Source organism: Mytilus californianus, unplaced genomic scaffold (assembly GCF_021869535.1).
Source record: "Mytilus californianus isolate M0D057914Y unplaced genomic scaffold, xbMytCali1.0.p SCAF_1, whole genome shotgun sequence".
NCBI classification, from domain to species: domain Eukaryota; kingdom Metazoa; phylum Mollusca; class Bivalvia; order Mytilida; family Mytilidae; genus Mytilus; species Mytilus californianus.
In genome coordinates this window covers 94861406-94886727 of record NW_026262581.1, presented here as the reverse complement: position 1 = coordinate 94886727, position 25322 = coordinate 94861406, and the positions used below count along the sequence as shown (strand labels likewise).

Here is a 25322-nt window from a genome sequence, read left to right as displayed (position 1 = left end):
ATGGTCACCACCACGAATTTGTTAACCAATAAGATTTGCCTTGTCTCCATTCAACAGCGACAGGACATCTTTCGCGATCTTAAATCTTTTGATATCAGAAAAGACGTCTGATCTGTATATTTTTCGATTGTGTACTATTCCTGATTGTGACTTTTTGACTGAATGTGCCAGATTCGCAAGCCAAAGACACATACCCTGTCGACTCGGTCTCGCTTTTTTCACCTTGATTTGTATCTTTCTTTTTAATGGATTTATGAGGTTTGAACATCGGTAAACTGCTTCTGCTAGCATACTAATTTACGATTGAAAATCAAATTTTGTGACAAGGATCTGCCGGTTATGTGAAACTCAAATACTTGTAGACAAATAGATCCTGATACAATTACTGAACACATCAAACACAATTATGCTCAACGTAACATCAAAAACATAACAGATATAAATAATTTGATTTAATTTTAAGAAGTGTAAAATAATTTGATATCAATTGGAAAATATATATTTGAGTGTACAATGATAAAAAATCTATATACATTGCATCTTTAAATACATGTTGTAAGTTAAAAGTTTATTTACATCGTAAGTACCCACTACTTCTACAGAATTTTGCACAAAAGGTTTATGCTTTAAATAGACACCAATTTCATATAAATAGTAACGGAATCAACCACTTATGTGAAATTGTTATTCTGTACATATACATTGGATCATATTGCACACAAATTCAAGTAAAAGTACATGAACTTCCACAATATGTATATTGCTATGAGACAGACTTTTCGTTGTAGGGACTATCTTGTTGCATAGACATATCAGCTGCTTTCGTGGTCATTGCTGAGCAAACTTATACCTATAAATAGAAATATCAAATGAAAATTTCCGCGCAAATGGCGTTCTTAATTGAAATCCTTTGTTTATCATTATTAGTTTTGCTTTTTTAACCTTTTTTACATTTTACCTAAAGGTTTTCAGCCAACCCTATGACATTTATGAACGAAGTTCGTATACTATAATAAAGAAAACATACTTACTTTTACCTATAATTGTTTACTTTTTATACATTGTGACTTGGATGGATAGTTGTCTCATTGGCCATGTTGGCACTCATACCACATCTTCTTATTAATATTTAAAAGAAACAGTACAATTCAACTTTCCATTTTTATATAATTTATACTGAAACTCAAATGAAGTTGAAGTAGAACATGATAAAATGGAAATAATCGGGTGACAATTTTCAGGAATACTTGGTGTAGACATGATAAATGGAAATAATCGGGTGACAATTTTCAGGAATACTTGGTGTAGACATGATAAATGGAAATAATCGGGTGACAATTTTCAGGAATACTTGGTGTAGACATGATAAATGGAAATAATCGGGTGACAATTTTCAGGAATACTTGGTGTAGACATGATAAATTGAAATAATCGGGTGACAATTTTCAGGAATACTTGGTGTAGACATGATAAATGGAAATAATCGGGTGACAATTTTCAGGAATACTTGGTGTAGACATGATAAAATGGAAATAATCGGGTGACAATTTTCAGGAATACTTGGTGTAGACATGATAAATGGAAATAATCGGGTGACAATTTTCAGGAATACTTGGTGTAGACATGATAAATGGAAATAATCGGGTGACAATTTTCAGGAATACTTGGTGTAGACATGATAAATGGAAATAATCGGGTGACAATTTTCAGGAATACTTGGTGTAGACATGATAAATGGAAATAATCGGGTGACAATTTTCAGGAATACTTGGTGTAGACATGATAAATGGAAATAATCGGGTGACAATTTTCAGGAATACTTGGTGTAGACATGATAAATGGAAATAATCGGGTGACAATTTTCAGGAATACTTGGTGTAGACATGATAAATGGAAATAATCGGGTGACAATTTTCAGGAATACTTGGTGTAGACATGATAAATGGAAATAATCGGGTGACAATTTTCAGGAATACTTGGTGTAGACATGATAAATGGAAATAATCGGGTGACAATTTTCAGGAATACTTGGTGTAGACATGATAAATGGAAATAATCGGGTGACAATTTTCAGGAATACTTGGTGTAGACATGATAAATGGAAATAATCGGGTGACAATTTTCAGGAATACTTGGTGTAGACATGATAAAATGGAAATGATCGGGTGACAATTTTCAGGAATACTTGGTGTAGAACATGATAAAATGGAAATAATCGGGTGTCAATTTTCAGGAATACTTGGTGTAGACATGATAAAATGGAAATAATCGGGTGACAATTTTCAGGAATACTTGGTGTAGACATGATAAAATGGAAATAATCGGGTGACAATTTTCAGGAATACTTGGTGTAGAACATGATAAATGGAAATAATCGGGTGACAATTTTCAGGAATACTTGGTGTAGACATGATAAAATGGAAATAATCGGGTGACAATTTTCAGGAATACTTGGTGTAGAACATGATAAAATGGAAATAATCGGGTGTCAATTTTCAGGAATCAACTTCAATCTCCTTTTAATATAAATTCGGTATTTTTGCTATCTTACTTTTTTTTAAAATGTCTTCGTCACTTTAAGCTTGAGTGTTTTGATAGTTACAACCAGTGTCCTGTGTTTCCTAGCTGGATTAAATTCAAATCAGATTGGCATGTGGCAGTTACGGTAAGAATTAAGAAGCTGCATATAGATGCATGCTATTTAAAGTAATGAAGTAATGATTGCCTAACAATCAGATTCTGTGTATTCACTACGACAGAATATTGAAACTTATTTACCTGAATTTGTTTAATTTTTGATTCTGCTCCTTGTGGTTCATTTGCAGATGAATATGTATTGCCAGATGTAGTTGCTAAGGATAAATCAATGTCGGTTTCTGTTTCTATAGAGTGCATGTCAACACGACCTGGTTCTCTCTGAAACTATATGTTAAACAAATTTAAACTTTAATAAAAATACAATATGGTAATTTGGTAAGAAAACAATCTTGATTTCCTTTAGATGTTTGCCTTTTTACTGAAAACAGAATATATCAGAGACCAGTTATGTACGTTATTTATTTCCAATAAACATTTTCTATTTCAACTCAATACATGTAACTAAAAGTTTATAAACTTCTACTCTCTACTATAATAAAATAATTCTTAAGGTCTCATTTCAACTCACCAAATTAATAGTATTAAGTTCGTTTGCAATGATCACGGCTTCGTGTACTGTGTAATAAATAGGATTATAATCTACAGAGCGGTAAAATTCCGTTCTTTTTAACAAGTCTCTTACGTCCTCTGCAAAAAAAAAATACAAATATAGGTAACACCGATGCAACGTAGTGTAAATATTCATCAATCAGATATATTGATGATGTTTTAATGAAGCTGTTTTATCTTATCATCTAAATCTTAAATACTAACTCTGCACAGTATTTCATAATCATCTGTATGCTACGAAACACAAGGATTTAGTAGAATAACCGACATGGTTAGACAATACAAATAATAACCCCATTACAAACACAACTCCATTTTAATATTCTTGTCATGGGTATAAAATACATAAAATAAGACCATTACAAACTCAATCCCAATTTTATATTCTATTTTTAGAAATTTACCTGTGATAAAATAAACGTCACAAAAAAACGTCACTTTTTGTGGCGTTGATACATTCGTGTGACGCACAGTTTATAATTCTATTGTGGTGTCTTGGTGTACTGTCGAAAATTCATGGGAGATGTCCGTTGTTATTCTGTGGTTTACATGTTGTAATCTACTATTATATTATTTTGTTATGTATTTCTTTGTCCTGAGTGTTCTTGTGTTTATTTGTACTGTATTCCTGTCACGTAATGTTATCATTTTAGCGGTATTTTTAACATTGCCATATACGTGGGAGGTTTGGCTAGCCATAAAACCAGGTTCAACCCACCATTTTTTCTTAAAATACCCTGTACCAAGTCAGGTATATGGCAGTTTTCAAATAGTCCGTTTCTATGTATGTTGACGTTTGTTTTTGTTACAGTTCAGTGTTTCTGTTGTTCCGTTGTTTTCCTCTTATAGTTGCTGTGTTTCCCTCGGTTTTGGTTTGTGACCCGAATTTGTTTTCTCTCAATCGATTTATGACTATTAAACAGTGGTATACTACAGTTGCCTTTATATAGCAAATGTTTTGTTAAAATATATAGTTGATTTACATAATTATGAACTTTGCGTGTGTTGATATACACCCCTTATCAATCTACCTCAATTTTGTTTTTATTTGTAAATACCTCTACATCCAGCAAGGAATACTTTAATTCCAATTTCTTTAAAATCTGCAAATATCTGCAATGGAAAGATTTGTTTTCAAAATATATGAAATATAAAATTTTACGTCAATGAATTTTGTGTTTATGATCTGAGGCTATATAAATCAATCAAAATATAAATACATTTTAGATAAAATACAATAACGAAAAATGTTAAGTCATTGTAATTAGATACCAAAGCTATAGTTTGTCCTAGTTTGTTTTTTTATATATTCTTTTAGACACCTTTTGGTCTTTACATCCTCTCTGTGATTTCACTTTTTGACCGTGTTCTGTGTGACGATTCATTCAAAGCTGCACGGCAAAAAAGTATTTAAATGTTTATTCTTTTGATAAAAATTGCAACCATAGTTATATGCTTAACATACATTATATACACGCATGGAAAGATTGATAAAAACACATACTTTTGGTCTAGTAGGATTTTCTACCCCAGGAATAGATTACCTTCGCTGTATTTGGCAAAACCATTCAGAATTTTAGGTTCTCAATCCTCAACAACTTGGTACTGGATTTGGCTTTTTAACATTCTTGATTCAAGCCTCACTGGTGAGTCTTTTGTAGACGAAACGTGCATATGGCGTACAAATTTATAAGCTTGGTAAATTTGATGCGGTTTTTTACTGCATAAAGCATTTCTTTCATGGATGTATTCACCATGTGTAAAAAGTGCATGTCAAAACAAAAGTTTTCTGTGCCTGCAACCTTTACTAGTAAACACATAGTTTAAATGTATGTGACACTAACACGCAATTTTTTCAATGAAAGAAAAAAGTCCTTTATCAAATGGCAAAATCAAAACTCAATCAAATCAAACGAATGGAAAACAACTGTCACATTCCTGACTTCGTACAGGCATTTACTTGTGTAGAAAATATTGGATTAAACCTGGTTGTATAGCTCATATAGACCCAAATCATTAAAGAAGCATTATCCGTTTAAAAGTCTGTAAAAATTATACCTGCGTTAAAACTTTGACGGCCACTGTATCTAAATAGCTAACTACAGAACAATCTATGATAAGAGTGTGTATTGGTGGTATCCAAGCTCTAAGGAAAATCTTTTTCAGTTCCTTTTTCTCTTTGGCTAGTAGTTGGTCATGTTCCTCTGTCCATTCTTCGGGGATTTCTTTATTCACCTCTTCCTCAATAGAACTTTTTTGCTTTTCAAGTTCTTTCTGAAATAGAAAAATATGAATATATGTACTATGAAATATTTTTGTTTTTGTTCTGTATATTCTCAAATGCAAATATCATAAAAATATTGTCGTTAAATTGGTGTTTAATTCGAGGAATGGAAAACATATAAATTCCAATATTTGCATTTACTTTGAAATATGGAGCATTTCATCGTTTATATGTTTGCACGATCAATACCAATACAGCAATATTAAAATAAAGTTAAAGTAATTCTCGCTTAATCATCTATAAATGTTTTCTAATTTTAGGGTAACTTTTTATATAAAATCCTTTAATGAAACCTCTTTGTCATGATTGATAACTTTATTAATCCTAAAGTTTTCAATACATTGGGCATTTTTCTTGGTAATTTAGTATGAAGCAATATGATACTTTTTAAAACTTGATATATTCCTTTTATTTATCGATCTAGGCAACCGCTTGGTGTTCGTCAACTGAAAACCAGAATTTCGGACAGACGTTCAAGGCTTATACCCTCTTAACTTTTTGTGACAACAGTCACACAAAAAATTATAGTTATATGCACTTACCTCAAAGTTTGAATTATAAAACTTAACAAGATTTCCTTACAGACATACCTTTGTTCTTTTCTTTTCAGCTTTAGCGTCTATTTCCGCAAGTTCCAATTCCCTTTTTCTCTGCAGTAATGCTTTATACAAAGTCTTCTGTTTCTTTGATTTTAGTTTTCTCGGATTTATCTTCGTCTTATCGTATAATCTATCCCTGAACTGATCGGCGTTTGCAAAATAGAGGTTTGATTCGAATCTAAAAATTTTAATTCCTGGAACTTCTGTTACCTGAAATAAGAATGGTTGTATTATTGTAACAAGTGTAATCATGTATATATATTGAAAATCAACGTTTGCATTTTTAACCCAAATAGGTGATGAGGGAAGTTCTGTGGTGTAAAAGACTAAACATTTATTGAAAAATTGTAGTGTGTTGTGATTATTTTTTCTGGTCGCATATATGACTGTCCCAAGTAAGAAGTCTTATCAATATCATACATTATATTAACCTTACAGCGAAACCATATGTCTGTCCCATGTCAGAAATCTAGTATCGATATCTTACAATTATAGTGTTCCAGTCCCATATATGAATATCCATGTCAAGGATCTTGTATATAGATATCATAAATATTGTACATTGAATTTCGTATTATTAACCATATCCTTGTTTCTTGTTCTGTTTTGTTTGTTTTGTATTGATGTTTCAGATATGCGGATGTATCCGTTGAAATTATTCACCTTTATTCTAAACATTATGCTATTTAGAGATTGTCATACTGTTAAGGTCTGATCTATAGTTCTAGGTCGTATGTTGACCTCTTAATGTTTCAATTGGTCAAGTTGTTTGTAGTTTAAGTGAGAAGCTCTATCATTGAGGGACAGTGACATTGAGATTACCAATTTTTTAAAAACCTATTTGCATTTCTTAAAAAGAGAACTCTTTGAGATACGAAAACGGAGGTATAAAACTGTCATTGTATTCTAGTTCAATACCGAATCTCTATAAAGACAATTGTGATTAATAAATCTGTGTTAAACTTAAATGTTATTGCAAAGTCCAACATTCAAATTCACTGTCAAAATCGGGAAAGCATTAGCAAATTAACACAGATGAAGTATATTGATAACATTCTTCATTAGGTACAATCAGTACTAGAAGATGAGTATCCCAAAATGATTGGTAAGTCAATAAATGTTATCATTATAGGAGTATACCTACCGTTCTATTAGTAGCAATATCTCTATAAACCGATGTCCCTGGAACGTTTCCCAACACACACATATGTGGTCTGTAAAATAGTACATTTGTTTAAACATTATTTCACTTCTGTCTTTTCAAAAGTAAAAGATAACTAGTAAAAAATCATTTTGCTTACGTAAAATAATAGCCTGTTTATAATAGTGTTTTTGATGCTTTTTAAAAATATCACACAAATAAATATATAATGAGACAAACTCAAATGATAACACGATTATCCGGTATATTGAACCATTTACAAACAGAATAGACATCTTAGAAATTTTAAATAGTACTATTACACGAAAGTATTATAATTAGATTACACAATACTGGTGCACTTCAATGACATAAATTGATGCTTTAAACACTCAGATTTACTTTTATATCAAATATCATCATACCAACCTTAATGAATTTCTCAGAACGAAAAAGAAGGCAAATGCAATGCCAACCATTAATCCAAGGCCAACATCCAAGATAACTGTTGCAAGAAATGTCACGAACCAAACAGTCTGAAAGTATAAAATCTACTGTATTTTAGGTCTATTATTTAGAATGTTGAGGAAGGACAGTTTTAACAGTAAACTGCCTTCACACTTGACGAAGATAAGCCGGTATTTGTGTATATATTATGTATATAACAAATTTTCTCCATCGGATAACACGTGGTTATACAGGGCTAAGACCATAATATATATATATAATTCGTCTCAAATTTAGCCCAACAATGTTAGATCTGAAAGATTAGCAAATTTTTGTTCTTCCCTCAGCGGGATTCGAACCCTTGCGTCTGTGACATCGTGGCAACACCGCCTGCACCATGTCCAGCACCCTAGCCCACTCGACCACCTAGGCTACAAAAAATTAAATTTCGGTGGTCGATGTGATGTCTTTCCTCGTCGGTTTATCTAGGGTTGTAACACAGTACATGATGTATAGTGGCAAGTAGATGGTGTACCTTTCAGATCAGCTATTTGTGTCTGTCGTAAAGGATGATAAGGTTAATTACCATGCCGCCACATCAAATTATATATATATATATTAATTGACAATGAAAAGGTTCTAAAATGAATGTGAACAAAACAGTTAGTTCCTATACATTGAATCAGAATTTTAAAACCAATATAAACGCGGAAAACAGACATGGACAAGTTTTCATTTATCCCCTCCCCTCTGGGCATGTGTGATACAAAGTTAAACAATCCATATTTTTAACCCCCTCCTTTCCGTTCAAAGATATTAAAATTTCCGAAAGCTGGTTAAAAGTTAAAATACTGAAAATTGACCTTGGTCCACTTACAAAAGGAGAAGGGTTGAGAACTCATAAAACTAGTTTAGCCTCGCCACATATGTATTTGCAACTTCTAAGTCAGCTATATAAAATAAAGGAAATATTGTATGATTGCCAATGCGACAACTATCAAAAAAGACCAAAGTACAAAGTTTTAACAAAGAAACCTCGTCAATTGTCGTCTTATGTCAAATCTTCACGAATTTTGGTTTGGAGATTTTCAAAATTCGGTGTTAATGGCAGATATTTTATCATTTCAGCTTAATTTATTCATATTTTATAAGACAGGATAATTAAGTGTATGTGTTGCCCTCTAGATGTCTTCTTGTCGTTTCGGTTGCTTTCTCATTGACGTATACCGCAAGTCTTCGTTTCTTCATACTAAATACGCAGTGGTTGGATAATAAAATTACCCTTTTTTGTCATAAATATTGAGAGTATTAGCTAATGAAGACAGAGAATACACCCCCTTCTTTCTCCCCACTCAGAAGCAGCTTCATACAGGAATGTGTAAATAAGGTTCGCTGTGTTTAAAAACTCGATGATATTAAAACAAAAGAAAACTGCAATATCCTGACAGACGAGGACGATGACATATTTGTTTACATCATTAAATGAATACACAAATAATCTGCAGATATGAAATATCTACACTTTATACCAAAAGTCATTCCTTTTTTTTTCGTTTTTACATGCATTTCTCTCAGTTATCTAACAGGACAGGATATTTAAGAGTCCTAGCGTTGAGTGCGTTTAAAAAATTTTGTAAGTGTTTTCCAGTATAATATATAATAATAAATATATGATAATTCTATTGTGTATGAAATTTTGGTTTTGATAAGTATTGAACTTAAAATCATTATTGCATTACTCAAAAATATCATTTCAAAAGCCATCGGATGGTTAACAATAAAATTGAGAATGGAAATGGGGAATGTGTCAAAGAGACAACAACCATACCATAGAGCAGACAATAGCCGAAGGCCACCAATGGGTCTTCAATGCAGCGAGAAACTCCCGCACCCGGAGGCGTCCTTTAGCTGGCCCCTAAACAAATATGTATACTAGTTCAGTGATAATGGACGTCGTACTAAACTCCAAATTATACACAAGAAACTAAAATTAAAAATGATACAAGACTAACAAAGGCCAGAGGCTCCTGACTTGGGACAGGCGCAAAAATGCGGCGGGATTAAACATGTTTTTGAGATCTCAACCCTCCCCCTATACCTCTAGCCAATGTAGAAAAAACAAACGCACAACAGTACGCACAGTAAAACTCAGTTTAAGAGAAGTCCGAGTCCGATGTCAGAATAGAAAACAAAAGAAAATAAACAAAATGACAATAATACATAAATAACAACAGACTACTAGCAAGCCCATTCTTTCCAATAAAGACCCTCATGTTTGGGATACAACATTAAACATTGATTCCATGACCACTGTGACAGGTGACAGTTAATTGGATTGATTGTTTAATGGAAACCAGTAAGCTATTGCTTAACTCATTAAAATTTTAATTTTCCAATACTATTGTACTGGAAAAAACTGATAAATCTCATTCTCTTGGGTAAATTGCTTAAACGTTATTCCGTATTTGTGACTGTATTGGTTTTAACATAAAACCTGAACCAATGACAATATTGTATTTAAAGTGCAATATGTACGTGCTGCATAATCTACAAACTAAAATTTTACATGGATCATAATCAATACATATTATACATTTGTAATCTAGATTAATGTTTAGAATTAAATGTTTGATACCAATTCATTTTGCTATAGAAATCCTGTTTTACCCTTCACCAAGAACAATCAGTTTTGAAAGTCATACAGGACTTCAAACAAGTAACAGTATAAAATGTACCTACAAAAAACCCATAAATGTCGGATATCAGGTTAATTCACTTTCATCTATTGTGTTTAATATGTTACTGGAAAAAGACGTGATCAACATATTTAAGAGATTAATACTCTGATTATAATATTTCCAAGGATTGAGTTTAATTCAGTTTTAAGTATGGTTTTAGTAATGGTTAGATTCGCAAGATGATTTATCAGAATTTTGGGTCCGCAATGCTCTTCAACTTCGTACTTTTTTTCCATTTTTAACTTTTTTGATTCGAGAGTCACTGGTGAGTCTTTTGTAGACGAAACACGCGTCTGGCGTATATAATTTTAATTTTTGTACATCTATGATGAGTTTATTATCGACGGATGGCGTTTCAATCTTGCAATCTTTATAATAAAACACCACAGCTCGAACACAACTTAATCAGTGACATAAGTAATCGCACTTCCAAATAAACCTCTTTAATAATTGGCAAGTTTTCCGGAAGTTAAAAAATACGTTCTAATAAATTAGTAAGGAAAAACATTAACCCGTGAACAAAGTTATCATTTTTAGTTGCTTTCTACAACACCGAAAGAAAGAAAAGATATATAATGAAATGACAAAAGCAACAATTTAAAAAAGTAACGCTGAATGTCCAGTTTGAGATGTTTTGATCACACTCTTCCGTTTTCCGACCATTTGTTACTAAGCACTTTTTCGTCACACAGATTTGCCGATTAAAATCTAAACTTGGCCATAACTCATAACTGTATTGTGAGTAGAACGGGATGAAAAGCCAATTTGGTCACTTCCTATGTAGTTAAAGACCCTTTAGGGACAATTTGTGGTCTTTCGTGGTCACCTTTCAGAACTACTTTAAATGGTGCCTCGGCGTCAGATCATTGTATACACAGTTTTGATACATGGGTAAAAAGATGAAATCGGCTTCTTTATAGTTCAAATTCTAAAATTATGTGACATTCATTTTCAATAACTTTCATCATATTAGAATTCGTATTTTTTCCAATCATGTCTGGATAATATAAAAACTCAAATAATTCCATACTACAGTTTGTTGACTGCATGCGGGTGTGTAAATATTGGGTTCTAATTGATACTTGTCAGCATGTTTAAAGGGTAGGGTAATCGGAAACCGCATATGAAAAGGATACCGGACGATGATCAAAAGAGAAAAATACAATGAAAAAAACATGGAAGCATGTCAACTGGAAGTAAAGGGAAAATAAATAAAGCAGAGAGACAAAATACCATGAGGTACTTACGATTCTCTGAACGTTTCATTGAAATTCGGTCACTGTTAACAACAGAAGTCGCGTATACAAAGTAGGACGGACGAGGGAACGCACACAATCATCTTTATAAACAGTCGTTTCACCTAAAGTTGGTATCAAAATCATGTCAACGTCCAAGACAAGACCGTGAATTAAGAACCACTTTTGTATTTCGAAATAACGGACATGGGTAAGGCTACTCGGTCATTTAGTTAACGATGACATACAAAATTTCGATTACAATAATAGGAAAAGATTATTCCATATTCAAACATTAATCTTTCATATTTTTTCTTTAATATGAATTTTTCAAAACTTGAATAGTAATCTGTATGCCGGTAACAAGGAAGTTAGTTCATTTATGATCCATGTACAATTCGCCGTTTCAGAATCTAGTGCATTCTTGGTAATATTACAAAAGCGTACATCATGTGATTGGTTTGTAACGTACTAAACAATGGAAATTCAACCAATGACGCACCATTATTTTCATTTTGGTGTACGAACATTGAGATTACCCACAGTGCTTTAGATTCTAAAGAGCCGAATTACCCCAAACCTCTTCATTTCTATTGATAATTACCTCATTGTCATCCATAATGCAACCAGTAAGACATAACTATGGCAATTGTTACTTTATACTGTATTCACAATGTTTCCCGTTACTGCAAGGACACGTCAGTCGGTGAATATTGTCAAACAAAACATGTTTTTGTAACTTCAGTTGGAATATAATATAACATGGATATTCCCCATAACCACCAAACAAGCAAATCACCACCACCAATATCATAGGCTAACTTACGAAGTCTCTTTTACATAATCTCCATAGTATAACCATATCGTAAAACTGTTTGAATATCCCTTTTAGCGTTACTATAATAACACAAGCCAATATACACTGCAAAAGAAGGAAGCGCGTTTAGTATGGATTTGATACTTAAGCTCAATTTTTATGATAAAATATCTGGCATCAAGATATATCATAATGTTTAAAGGATGAAATAGTTGTATAAATAAATTAACAAAAATTGAAGTGTATCATTAATTAATAATCCATCGGTCGATTAAAATGTTTAATTGCACTGAAGCACTTGTTGTTTCCGGTTGTATCACTAACTGAAATATCTTGTTGTGTTAAATCCTCGAGTCTCGAGGAATCGAAACAAACTCTGCAGTAGAAACGTTATTTCTAATATTCCGGCTTATTTATCATGATATATGACATGCCAACCTTGACTATTTGAAACTCAATACCTGGTATGAATATTTAACTAACAATTATTAGACTGGAAGATATAACAATGTCATCAACGATGCTACAGTTTGTCACATAATAAACCACTGGTGTCGTATCAGTTGCTTTATTTAAGGGTTCACATTGACGTGAATTAAGTCAGTATCAATATTAATAGTAACTGTTTCAGTTGAAGGAGTTTGCCGTCCCAGAGCGTGAGCGTCAACCGTTACCTATGAGTCGTTTTCCCCTGGGGTCAAATAATCGTATAGGATGTATATGTATTGTAATTAATTAGCAGGTAATTTTAACATCCATTAGCTAACAGCATATCAGGTTAAATTCATTTCAACGGGGTTAAAAAAATCGAAATTCCATCTTTCTGACAAGATTATATTTAATTGGTTAATCCTCTTTAATTCCAGACGACGCAATATAGAATTTCTGTTTTAATGTTCCAGATGCAAGCATGAGATCCCATGAGAGAACTCAATGAAAATATCCTAAGGAATATTGTTTCATTTCCACGATTATGAACATAACTTTTTGTTGACATAAAATAAAAATGTTGAATTATTTATATATATATACAATAGCAAAAAACAGATTTTGAAATTCCTGGAAAGGTTTATTGATGAAAAAGCAAACAGTTGCTATAAACATAAAATACGTGCTTAGATTGATACATGGTTTTGTTTTCAATATTATATATATTTATATGTAGTATGAAGCAATGTAGTTCCTTAAAACGAAAAAAATCCAAAAAACTATATATTTTTTTCAGTCCAATTTAACTGTCTAATTTTCATCGACTGATTTTAAAAGAACACTATCATTATCTTTAATTTTCTGTCATGAATATTTTATCTTGGATTTTCCAGAAAAAAAAAGTCTTTTATAAAATATGAGTAAACTGTATACATTGAGTACCAATAACAAGACAAAAACACGTTGATCGATGTTTTAAAATGATAGTATCTTGTTCAAATATTACTAATTAGTATCACGGATCTGGTTCTGATCAATTATAACATGTTTGTCTACAAGTATCAGATATTTACAATTCTGTTTCAACGTGGAAAAGGTATTAATTGTGATAAGTAAACAACTATTTTTCTGATATGTTAAACGTAATTTCAATTGTTAACAAACGAATTAAATGCGTGTTTCATTTGAATAATCAGTTACATAAAAAAATCCCCAAATAAATCAAAGATACCAACTAGGCTTATAATTTTGTACGCCAGACGCGAGTTTTGTCTACAAAAGACTCATCGGTGACGCTCGAATAAAAAAAAATTAAGGCCCAATAAAGTACGATGTTGAAGAGCATTGAGGACCACAAATTCCGAAAGGTTTTGCACAATACAGCTAAGGTAATCTTTCCTAGGGTAAAAAATCCTTAGATTTTCGAACAATTCAAAGTTATGTAAACAGTTAATTTATTAATGTTACCATACTAATTTTAATATATCTTCTGACGTTTCAGTCTCGTTGAAATCTCGTTCTGGAATTATTTCCAAAACATGTGATACAAGTGGAAAATATCAATGAATTTAAAAGATATAATAATCAAACTTAACTCTGTGAAAAAATTGTGCATTTACAATAAGTAGTTTTTGAGTAATAAAATTTTCAAATTTTATTACCAATCAAGTCAGTCTCATAAGCCTGAATGTTGAGAAAATGGGTGAGGGTACAAGAAATGATTTTACCGGAAACATGTACATCCCATATCAATTTTTTTTTCTTTTCAAATTTCTTAGATATGTACTTTTTCAATCATTTATAACAAAGAAGTTGAAATAATATGCTTTTTTGTTCTAAAAAAAAGAGAAAAATCCCAAATTGACAAAATTGACAGCATGGTAAATTTGACACGAAAAAGCAACAAAATTTTATAAAACTTTCTTATATTAACACCTACCTATAGTTTTTTTTAAGTTAAATTTATTCAGATTGGTCCACTTCATCTTTATTGAAAGTATGAAAAAAAGTTTAATTGTGAAACTGTAAATTTTTTCATGATAATAGCCCAAAAATGGGTAAAAATTTATGAAAAATGGGAAAATCATCAGAATTGGGTACTTTAAATTCAAATGGCCGTAGCAAAAAAAGAAGTACACCACCATATGATTTTTTCTTCACCAATTATTTTTTTACAGTCATATAAACCCAAAAATCAGTTTAAGAACAAAAGTTTAATTCAAGAAATGTTTGGCTCCTCAGAGGTGTACATCCTTAACACAGAAGTGCCGACTAAGACATAGTCGTAAATATATAAGCCGTTTTTATATTACCTACAAATGGAAAATTCAAAATAGGAAAGTTAATGATTTTTTTTAATTACTACAACTCATTTCAATAGGTCTTGATTTATAATTTTATATATCTTTATTCTAATAAAGCTTTGTCAATACAATGGTATAAAGAAGTTACATGTGATAAATAGCACAGATATAAATTAAAGAAAACATAATATGTACACTATTTACAAATCTAAATTCAATTTAGCCAGGAGAACACACGCATGCATTTATGCCTTATAAATGTACATAGATTTTTTATATATGATTTTTTTTATCATATTCATAACTTCATTTTCAGGTGAGGAGTTGTATATGTTTTTAAGTTACTCAGAAATCAAATGCCTGTAAAAACCTTAGTAAAACGATAGAAAAATCATTTGTCAACAGTATCTAAAACAAGGCTTGCATCTATACTGTTCAACTTTCAGTTCAAAATGTATTCTCAGTATTAGACTCTCAATCGTTTTAGTCTATTGCTGTTTTATTGACGCACGATCATAAATATTTAGTAATGAATCATTACCGCAGTTCCAAACATTGACTTAGCAATAAAGCACAAGGTGATTTTAAGTTCATCTTTCGTATTTGCTTACAGACATTTATCGTAAAATTGCTTAGCAAAAAGCTAGAAACTGCAAGTTTTACGAAGATGAAAAATCAAAATTTCATGAATACAATATACAGTTTGTGACGAGCTGCCTTTTGTTTGCCATCATGCTACTTTCATTCCTTGTATTTCATGAACTATATTAGCAACAAAGAGATATGACTGTTTATGCGTTAGGAATAATTAGAATGAGATGATGACTGTTTGCTTCAATGAAATTTCTTTTCAAATAGCTCAATAATTTTATTATCATCTGTAGTTTTTTTTTCTTATTTTTCATTATAGAAAAAAGGAGTTGTGGTGTATGCGCCAATAAAACAAAACAAAAAAATGATTTAATGATGATATAAACAATATAATATTTGAAATGCATAAATTAAAGACTTACAGTTGGAAGGGACTCAAACATTGGTCCAAGATACAATAAAACTATTAAGACTAAAGAACAGGAAAATAATCCAACAATCTGAAAAGATAAATCAATAAACATGTACATAAAATTTTATCATGCATAAACATATACCAGACAAATGAATAAGTATTCATGAAGTTCTATGAATAGTCAAATATGAATTTATAACCATGTTAAAGTAGCTATAAACTGGCAAGATGCTGCATTTGATAACCTTATCTGATCAGATGATAATACTTAAATATATCATACACGGAAAATGTAAATAGAAAAAAAAAAACATTTATAAAATATAAAAGATTTTATGATTGAACACTACCGAAATCTGAAACTGAATTTAATTCGAATTTCTCTAACTTCTTTATATTATGTCCGCATGAGATTGAAATAAATATCATCCTTTAACTTACTTGTGTACGTCCCCCGGCATTTTCCTGCACTAAACTCCTTGACAATGATGCAGCAGAACAAAATGATGAACACATGGATCCAAAGACGTTACAGACGCCACTAGCTACCAATTCCTGCAAAAATATAAAACCTAAATACTAGTTGAGAATCAAGTATTATATTCTTAACCTGAAAGTATACATATTGGAATTTTAACAGTAATGCACCATGATACCACGCTGGCAAGGCAAGAAAATTCGAAGTATTCCAAAAGATATAAAAAGTTACTGTTGACGCTCAAAATATGACACCCGAAAGGTTGACTGGGTCTTAGAAATATGGTCATCCTTTGGTGCAATACAAAACAATAAGCTTTATTTAGAGTCGGTACATTTCAACACATACAGAAGCTCTATAAAGAGCTTTTATAATCGAGAAAAAAACATTTAAGTCTTCTTCCGACCGATACTAGTATTAAAAAATTGCCGAAATGGGGCATATGCTTGGCTGTTTGCGGTATGTACGCAGCCAAGTCCTTTCGGAATAAGGACGTTACATCCAAATATGTTCCATCAAAGAAACAAACACAAAAACGTCGGGGTCAACTTGAAAATCGTTTAAGCCAGATTCACTGTACATGTACCGCCATCTTGGATTGTACAATAGCAGTACATAATCAGTCTAGTTCTTTGTTTAAATCTGAAAATTTTGAGGCAGATTTGCAATTTATGAGTAAGACTGTTTATTTGTATAAAGAAAAATAAGTGATTAATTGCATTATCCAAAATGATTAAACAAATACCAAATATTTGTGTTTTCAGAATGATTTTTTCGACTTAGCCATTTAAGGGGAGATAACTCTTATAGTAAAAGTTTTATACTGAAATGATAGTGAAATTATCATTTTTTACTTGTAGCAAGAAAACAAGTTCGGTGACACCATTTTTTCTTTTTATTTTCTTACAGCATATTATAAAACCTATCTTATATTTTATTTCAAAATTCTTTCTCATAGATTTCTTTTTATTCACAAAATTGTGTTTTTTCATGAATAATCTATGCAAATTTATGCAATTTTGCATGACTTGTAGCTTGAAAAATAGCACGGTAACCCATACTTTTTATTATATTTTTAAAAAAAAGCATAGTTAAATTTTCATTTTGGCAAAGTACAAGAAAATTCTATCTTAGGAAATATATACCGAAGGGTTAAAAAAAACACGTACCAGACTATAAAAAAAGATTGAGAATCCTGAGCGAATCCCAAGGAGCAAACTGTAGAATTTAAAGATAAAACGCTGAAGAATCTGCTTATTCGGGCTGAAGTGTCTAAACCCAGTCTTGCCTTTAGTGAATACGGGTACCACTCGTGTGCTGACAAACGCCATAAATGCTGCTCACATTACAGATGTATTGTTCTGCAACTTTTATCAATAAGGCCACTCAAAATAAATACAAACTATTTTGCAATGTGTCTTTGCAAAATCTTGATTGTTACTTACATTCTAAATTGTTCAGTATGTGGCTTTGAATATGGTGAGTGGGAACAGCCATTCTGCAAATGTCTAAATAAGCATATCATCCAGTGAACAAACACGTCAAACAGTTAGACCACAACCTCGATAATTTCAACCGCATGAAAGTTTGGTGATTGAATACAAATATTCACTGGATTGATAACGAGCGGGTAATCGGGAAACATTCTGGATAAAGGGTTAATGTGCTTTATCCAAATGGAAAAAAAAACAGAAGGAAATATATGGATTTTCATACGTGTGCATGCAAAACAAATATATATATACATGCATATACTCATAAAATATGTGTTCACAAAACTAGACGTACTTTCATCAAAGCCATACCTGATTTGGATTTATTTTGTAGTCATTCCTCTCAGCGAGTATCTTGGCCATGGAATATGAAATGGCAAAGCTTATACAAGCAATAGCGAAAGAATCGCCTATTACATCCCATATGTATCCAAGATGTGTGACTTCCATCGGAGGCAGCCTGAAACAAAATGATTATAAAACGTGACTGTAATGAACGATTATCATTAAGTCTTTCATATTTCGTGTGCCTCGTGTGCCTTTTTATTTGAATTTCGTTAATAGATTTAAAACACCCAAATAAATATATAATTTGACTCGGTAAGTTTCTTACATCTTTTAAAAGCAAGGATTACAGGCGTGATACACTCTATAGCTCTTTATTTCGAGGATTTGACGATTTAAATACTTACTGGCATCTTACAAATACTGTCGATTCCATTTTGATTTAATTTGAGACTTCATGAAACCTGTTAGGAATGTCGTATCAGATTTTTTGTTTTCTTTCTTCACTTGTTCAAGTTAGTGGTAAGTCTGTTAATTGTTAGCTGATCTGTGTGGGTTTTTATTGTGTTTTTTAGTCTTACTGCCTAATGTTTAGATAGGTAAGGGAGTGTGCGCACGTATAACTGGTTATAACCCCACCATATTGTATGTCTGTACCAAGCAATGCTATCTGGGCGTCCATGGTTTGGTTTTTTTTCGGACTAGTCGAGTGTTAGTGGTTGATGCGGTCGGTTGTGCTGTTCAGTATTTTGGTGATCCCTGTTATCTTTTTTATGTACTTTGATTTTTTTTAAACTTTGCTTTCTTGTTTTCTAATTTAACACATAAAACTGTTTGCTAACTAAATAAATCAATATTTTGAAACGTTAAACAAACTGATTTAGTCATCGTAAATTAACGACTTAATTTACGACTTGAATTACTACTGTTGATTATTGCCTTTAAACAACACAGAAGCGATCAGATATGACAAAAGGATAATTTAAAAATCGTAAAATTATTGGACTGGATCTTTTTTGAAATTTGGTGTAAACGACATCGAGAAAGAGTCTAACTTAGGTTAATACAAAAAGTGGATTTCTCTGAAGTCGCCATACACATGATACAGGCGTTACAATATGCAGCAATTTATTACACACAGAGAAAAAACATGGGTTTTGGCTGCTATGTTTTGATTCAGCTAAAGTGAAGATTTACTAGTTCTTTTCTGTGTGACCATAAAATGAATCCACCACGAAGGTATATGGTTAGCAGGAAAGTGCATGAAATTAATTGATCTAAAGTGTTATCTTCTTCAATGACAACTCAATATATACTAACCCAACAGGAATGTGTCCAACCACTTCTACCTTAAATTCATCGTGGATCTTTGTATAATGAGAAATTACAGTAGATGCAACAACCTACAGTATAAAAGATATATTTTAGTTATTTTGACATAATTTACTTTGACTTTATCTTTATTAAATGTATTTTACTGAAATACAGAAAGTAAAGAAATATTTCAGAAAAGTTTCAGACATAATGATATTCGCATGTACAATCGGAGGTCAAATGAGTGATTCACATCTCCAAAATTACGCAATATAATTCAAATCATTTTTTTTTGGTTTCAAAAACTTATTTCCTGTTATTTCTACTATTAAGCACACACATGTTTGCAGATTTTATGGTTAATTGGGAATATTTTGATGACGTATCATTCGTTAGAAATCATTCTTTCAATACAAATATCGAAATTTGTTTTATATACATGTATCATATTTAGATTTATCTATAAGTAGTGATTTCTTTAAAAGTATAATTAAAAAAAAAACACTCCAAAAATGTTGCAAGAAACTCAGATATTTCTGTATTTAATGGTAAAACATTCATTCAAATCGGACATAGATAATTTTAGGAATTTTTTTAAAAATTTGTCTTTATATGAAATATATTTCGCGTAATTTTCGAGGTGTGAAACATATTTTACCTTTGACTAGAGCAGTTATCTTTTTACACAGACAAGTACCGATGAGTTTTTTTTTTTACACATGAATTTAGTTCAACAGCTTAACACATACATTCAGGTAAAGTCTACAAACAAATGTTTTAGTTTATGTAAATATTAAGTCTCCAAATAAACTAAAAGCTGGGACTAACATATATGTATTGGTCCCAGCTAAAAGCTACTAATATATGTTTTGATCAGATTCTTTAAAAAGAATACCATACTCACCACGATAAGCTCTACGGGTATTGGTACAAGCAAGTCAGGTTCACACGTGGGGTTATTATTGATCCCTTCTTTGATCAGAATCAGGACAAATGTGCATGTCACTGAGGCTGTCGAAGTGACTGGATTTGTCAAGTGCAGGTTCTTGAAGAAATCTCTATAATACTAAACGATAAAGAATAAGAATGAATACAATTAACTAAGCTCTCGTAAAACAAACAAATTCTGTAGGTATACATTTACGCGATTTTAGTAGAGCAGCCGAAAAAAAGGCCTATCAAGTTCCATTTTATCAATTATGATATTCCCTCTCTCATATTTTCATGTATTATTTGTGTATAAACACGTCAAATGCAGTTAAAATATAAACAATATAATATAGAGATGTGATATGATTGCAAATGAGACAACTATCCACCAATGTCCAAATGAAGTGGATGTAAGCAATTATAGGCAATGTTCTTTAGTGGTATCTGTCATATTGATTTATTAAATAACCTTACATAAATCAGCTTGAATGCTCCATGGTAATTTGGTACAGGTACCCCAAACAAATGTGACACCTGACTAGAGAATACGTGAACTGCAGCACCGCATGTAAAGCCACTAATCAAAGGATCCGACAGGAAAGATGCTAAATATCCCAATCTGAATATTCCTAGAAGCAGCTGTAAAAAATGTTGCAACATTCATACAATTATTTCATTTTTTGGGGTAAACTATTGTACTCGTAGTTGAGGCGTTTCATGCTCTCCTCTTTTTCAAGAGAATGTTTTTAAATATAATTTCATAGCTTAACATATGGGATGCGAAAGTGAACTTAGTTCTCCAACTTAAATACTGACGCCCGATGAGTTTAACTGCTGATTTAGGTAGATGAATCAGGCGAATAAAAGAAACAAACAACAGATCACTTCTTTTAAAGGAAAATTATCAACAGACAAATCAAAGCGGACAAAAACAAACAAACAAAAACTGAAATGTTATAGATGTTTTTAAACATGTGAAAGCTACTTATACTTAAACAGTTGAATAATTTTATAGCAGAAACATCATTTAATGTGGAAAATTTGGGAAACAGGACGAGACGTTCTTTGGCAAAACTCTGGGTTTCTATTCACAAAAAATCTTATGACAAAAATTGATCGTAAGTTATAATGAAATGTTCATAACTCATGAGTATTTTTTTCTCGTACGTTTTTTGTGAAGTGATTCGCTGGCTCTTTAATTATTTGCTCAGACACCGATGACGTTTAACAAAGTTTGAGTAGCAGCTGTAGGCTCTTGAATATCGTATGAGTTGAGAAATGTATACTCAATATGCGGGTTAAATTGGTATATTGCTGCTAAGGTGAGGAATATTTATAATTTCAAGATTGAAATCGTGTAATTTGTCATAGATTCTGGTACTGAGATGACTGCTGTTGTAAAATTCGAGGTATATGTTTAGAAATGAGGCGGAAGAAGCTGTATCTGTGGTTTCTTGAATCTTAAGTTTAGGAGGATATATTAATGATACCCAATCAGAAAAATTTGGATTGTTAATTAAAAGAACATCATCAATATACCTTAATGTGAAATAAAATGACCTAGCTTATTTTATTCTTGGTTTTTTACAAGTGTCTGAAGGAACTCCGGCTCATTTGAAAATAAGAAAAAGTTGGCCAGGAGAGCCGCATAGTTGGTCTCATATCGGACTGTCGACAACCTGCTGGAAAATTCTATCTCCTTTAGAGAATAACGGAGATTTAAAACTTCCCTGAAGTTCTTTTAGGTTCTTAAGAATCCACACATGTTTAATGCCACTACGCAAGTAAACAGTAGTTCTATAAACGCGTGTACATAGATTTTTTTTAGAAAGAATATTCTTCATTTTATCCAAATATTCAGGAATGTTCTGCTATTGAACTCTGCCTTCTCGTATGTCAATTCACCGACTGCTTTTCCGTATGCAGAGACCGAAATCATGACACCTTTCGCTAAAGAAAATCGGCTACCACACAGCGAACGGAAAACTTGTGAAGGGAGAAAAAGTTAACAAACGTAGAAAGAAGAAAGTTTTAACGGATTCTGAAACAAAAAATTAATAAAGTATAATAAATTATGACAAATTCAATTATAAAATCGAAAAACATTAAAAGATATAAAGAAAACAACAAATATACATTGCTCTATCGTCTCACTTATTACACGTGCGCCATGATTGTGTATTGACCAAGGTGTAAACTTGATCTTAAAAACCCCAAAATTAATTATCTAGCAGCCAAAGTATTCGATCAACGAATGAAATTGTTTTGTCGATTATACGTTATGGATCCGTTATAAATGCAAAAAACGTGCACAGAGGACTCAGTTTAGTATATATGCATGTATTGGTTCAATAATTTCCATAACATTGTTATCACCAGAACTTCGTTTCATAGGACACACTTATTACACGTTCGCCATGATTCTGTATTGACCAAGGTATACCTTCGCCTCAAAAACCCCAAAATTAATTACCTAGTAGCCAAAGAGTCCGATCAACGAATGAAATATTTTTTGTTGATTATACGTTATGGATCCGTTATAAATGCAAAAAACGTGCACAGAGGACTCAGTTTAGTTTATTTGCATGCATTGGTTCTATATTTCCATAACATTATTATCACCCGAACTTCGTTTCAGTTTCATATGACACTTATGATCACTTATGATTCGCAAAATCATTTGTTACCATGGAAACCGGAAGCTCAACGAAAAAATGTAAAACTTGAAAAAACAAAAAAAAAAACAGCACCAGCATTTAATACTTTTAATCAAAAACCTACATACCTGTATTACTCCAGCAAGGAATGTAACAGACATAGCCATGCCGAGTTTGATAGGGTAAAAATTTTGATCTGGATCTGGTGACATAGTTGTTGTGTTGGTTTGGTTGGTTTGGTTGGAATTTAACTCACTCGTGATAGTAGTTTCCCCGGAGTATTGATCATACCCCCTCTGCACAACAGCTCCAACCATTAAACTGGTCACTGCAAATGTCCCTTTAATATAAACAAAAACATATATTTCTGTTTATTGTAAAAAAAAACTATATCTCTGAAGAATTTTTAAAAGAAAGAATGATAAAAAGCGTTATTTTTATATTATCTTTTCTACCTTACTTTCCCTATACTACGTGTATATTCATCCCATATGTTTCTTTTATCTATTCGCAACAAGCATATCTAAGAGGATTTCCCTTAGCAGTTCAGTTTGAAAAAGTACAAATTTTGCCCAAAAAAAAACCACCACAAATCAATATGACCGCTTGGACTTTGCAAGGCGGAGACAACAGCGATGGAAGTACACAATTAGTCACAGACATGTGTAAACAAATGACAACACTGAAACTGAAGCTTGGTCAGTACCATGAAGCATGATTGATAGATTGTTGTTTGCTGTGAAATTTTCAGTCTACTTGTAATGGCTACCACAACGTGCACTAAACGTACTAGTATTGTATATATATTGTATAGACCCCTATCTATTGTTTAAGATTTAGGATGCCCTGTATATGTTTTTTAATTAGTTTGTTGTTGGGTTACTGTCTACCTGATTTATATATTATTATTTATTAAGTTACTTCTTAAACAAAGAAGTGCGTTTACATCGATGTTTTTTTCTTTAGATGACCGCATAATGAAAATTGTGGTGTAATGATAAAAGATGGTCTCTACATTTAAACCACAATCATTAATTTTCAAGCTCGTCAAAATCGCTTTGTCATTTACAAACAAGAGGCTTACCCATGGATATATGTTTTGATGATCCAAAGAAGAAATACATGATGACTGGAAAGAATGAAGTGTATAAACCGTAAACTGGTGGTAGGTTACTAAGGAAACCATAGGCCATTCCTGAAATAAAAGATGTTCTATCAAACTGTATACTGGTGGTAGGTTACTAAAGAAACCATAAGACCATTCCTGAAATAAACGATGTTCTATTAAATCGTGAACTGGTGGCATGTTACTAAGGAAACCACAGGCCAATCCTGAAATAAAAGATGTTCTATCAAACCGTAAACTGGTGGTAGGTTACTAAGGAAACCATAGGCCATTCCTGAAATAAAAGACGTTTTATCAAAATGGAAATACGAAATCAAGTTAGAGTAAAAAATTGTCATTCCATTACAATTTACTTTGAAACATTTAATATTCAGCTATGACAGAACTTTTGATAAGAGCAAAAAGATGGGTATTTTATTTGAAAGGATAAAAATGCATTTTCCTTCATGTTTAGTTTGAATCTTCCACATACGTTTTCTATGCATGATTGGAGTTAAATATTTTTAGTATTTACCTTGTGGTATATGAATGATTCCAACAGTGATTCCAGCGACAAAGTCTTTCAGTAATGACTTTCTTGGGCTGTAATTCCTCATGATATCCACAAAAGGAAAAACTTCATGAAAAAATCCCCGTACACATGATGGTGTCACTTTAATTTTTGGAACGTATTTCTTGGCTTTATTATTAAATTTCCTTAATTTCAGCTTGGATTTCAAGTTATGGGACAGTTTAGCATGCGACCTTTGAATTGATTCTGTTTTGAATTTTTGTTTCTTGCGCTCCGGTATTCTGTTCATTTCTACCAGTGTCTCGCGAATCCTGTGATCCAT

The 25322-nt window shown here is 31.9% G+C and overlaps 1 protein-coding gene across 1 annotated transcript in view; it reads right to left on the bottom strand.

The window, feature by feature from the left end:
• LOC127738398 (solute carrier family 26 member 6-like) overlaps positions 1-25322 on the bottom strand; it is a 59801-nt gene extending 34479 nt beyond the window's left edge. The window contains exons 1-17 of the mRNA XM_052249639.1: positions 25004-25322; positions 24448-24558; positions 23669-23703; positions 21181-21345; positions 20681-20842; positions 19783-19865; positions 18490-18637; positions 16648-16761; positions 16214-16291; positions 12478-12573; positions 7661-7767; positions 7235-7304; positions 6082-6300; positions 5266-5481; positions 4266-4320; positions 3167-3285; positions 2779-2922 (exon numbers count right to left, since the gene is read on the bottom strand). Coding sequence (XP_052105599.1) covers positions 2779-2922; positions 3167-3285; positions 4266-4320; positions 5266-5481; positions 6082-6300; positions 7235-7304; positions 7661-7767; positions 12478-12573; positions 16214-16291; positions 16648-16761; positions 18490-18637; positions 19783-19865; positions 20681-20842; positions 21181-21345; positions 23669-23703; positions 24448-24558; positions 25004-25322 — 2241 coding nt within the window. The remainder of the gene's footprint in view (positions 1-2778; positions 2923-3166; positions 3286-4265; positions 4321-5265; positions 5482-6081; positions 6301-7234; positions 7305-7660; positions 7768-12477; positions 12574-16213; positions 16292-16647; positions 16762-18489; positions 18638-19782; positions 19866-20680; positions 20843-21180; positions 21346-23668; positions 23704-24447; positions 24559-25003) is intronic.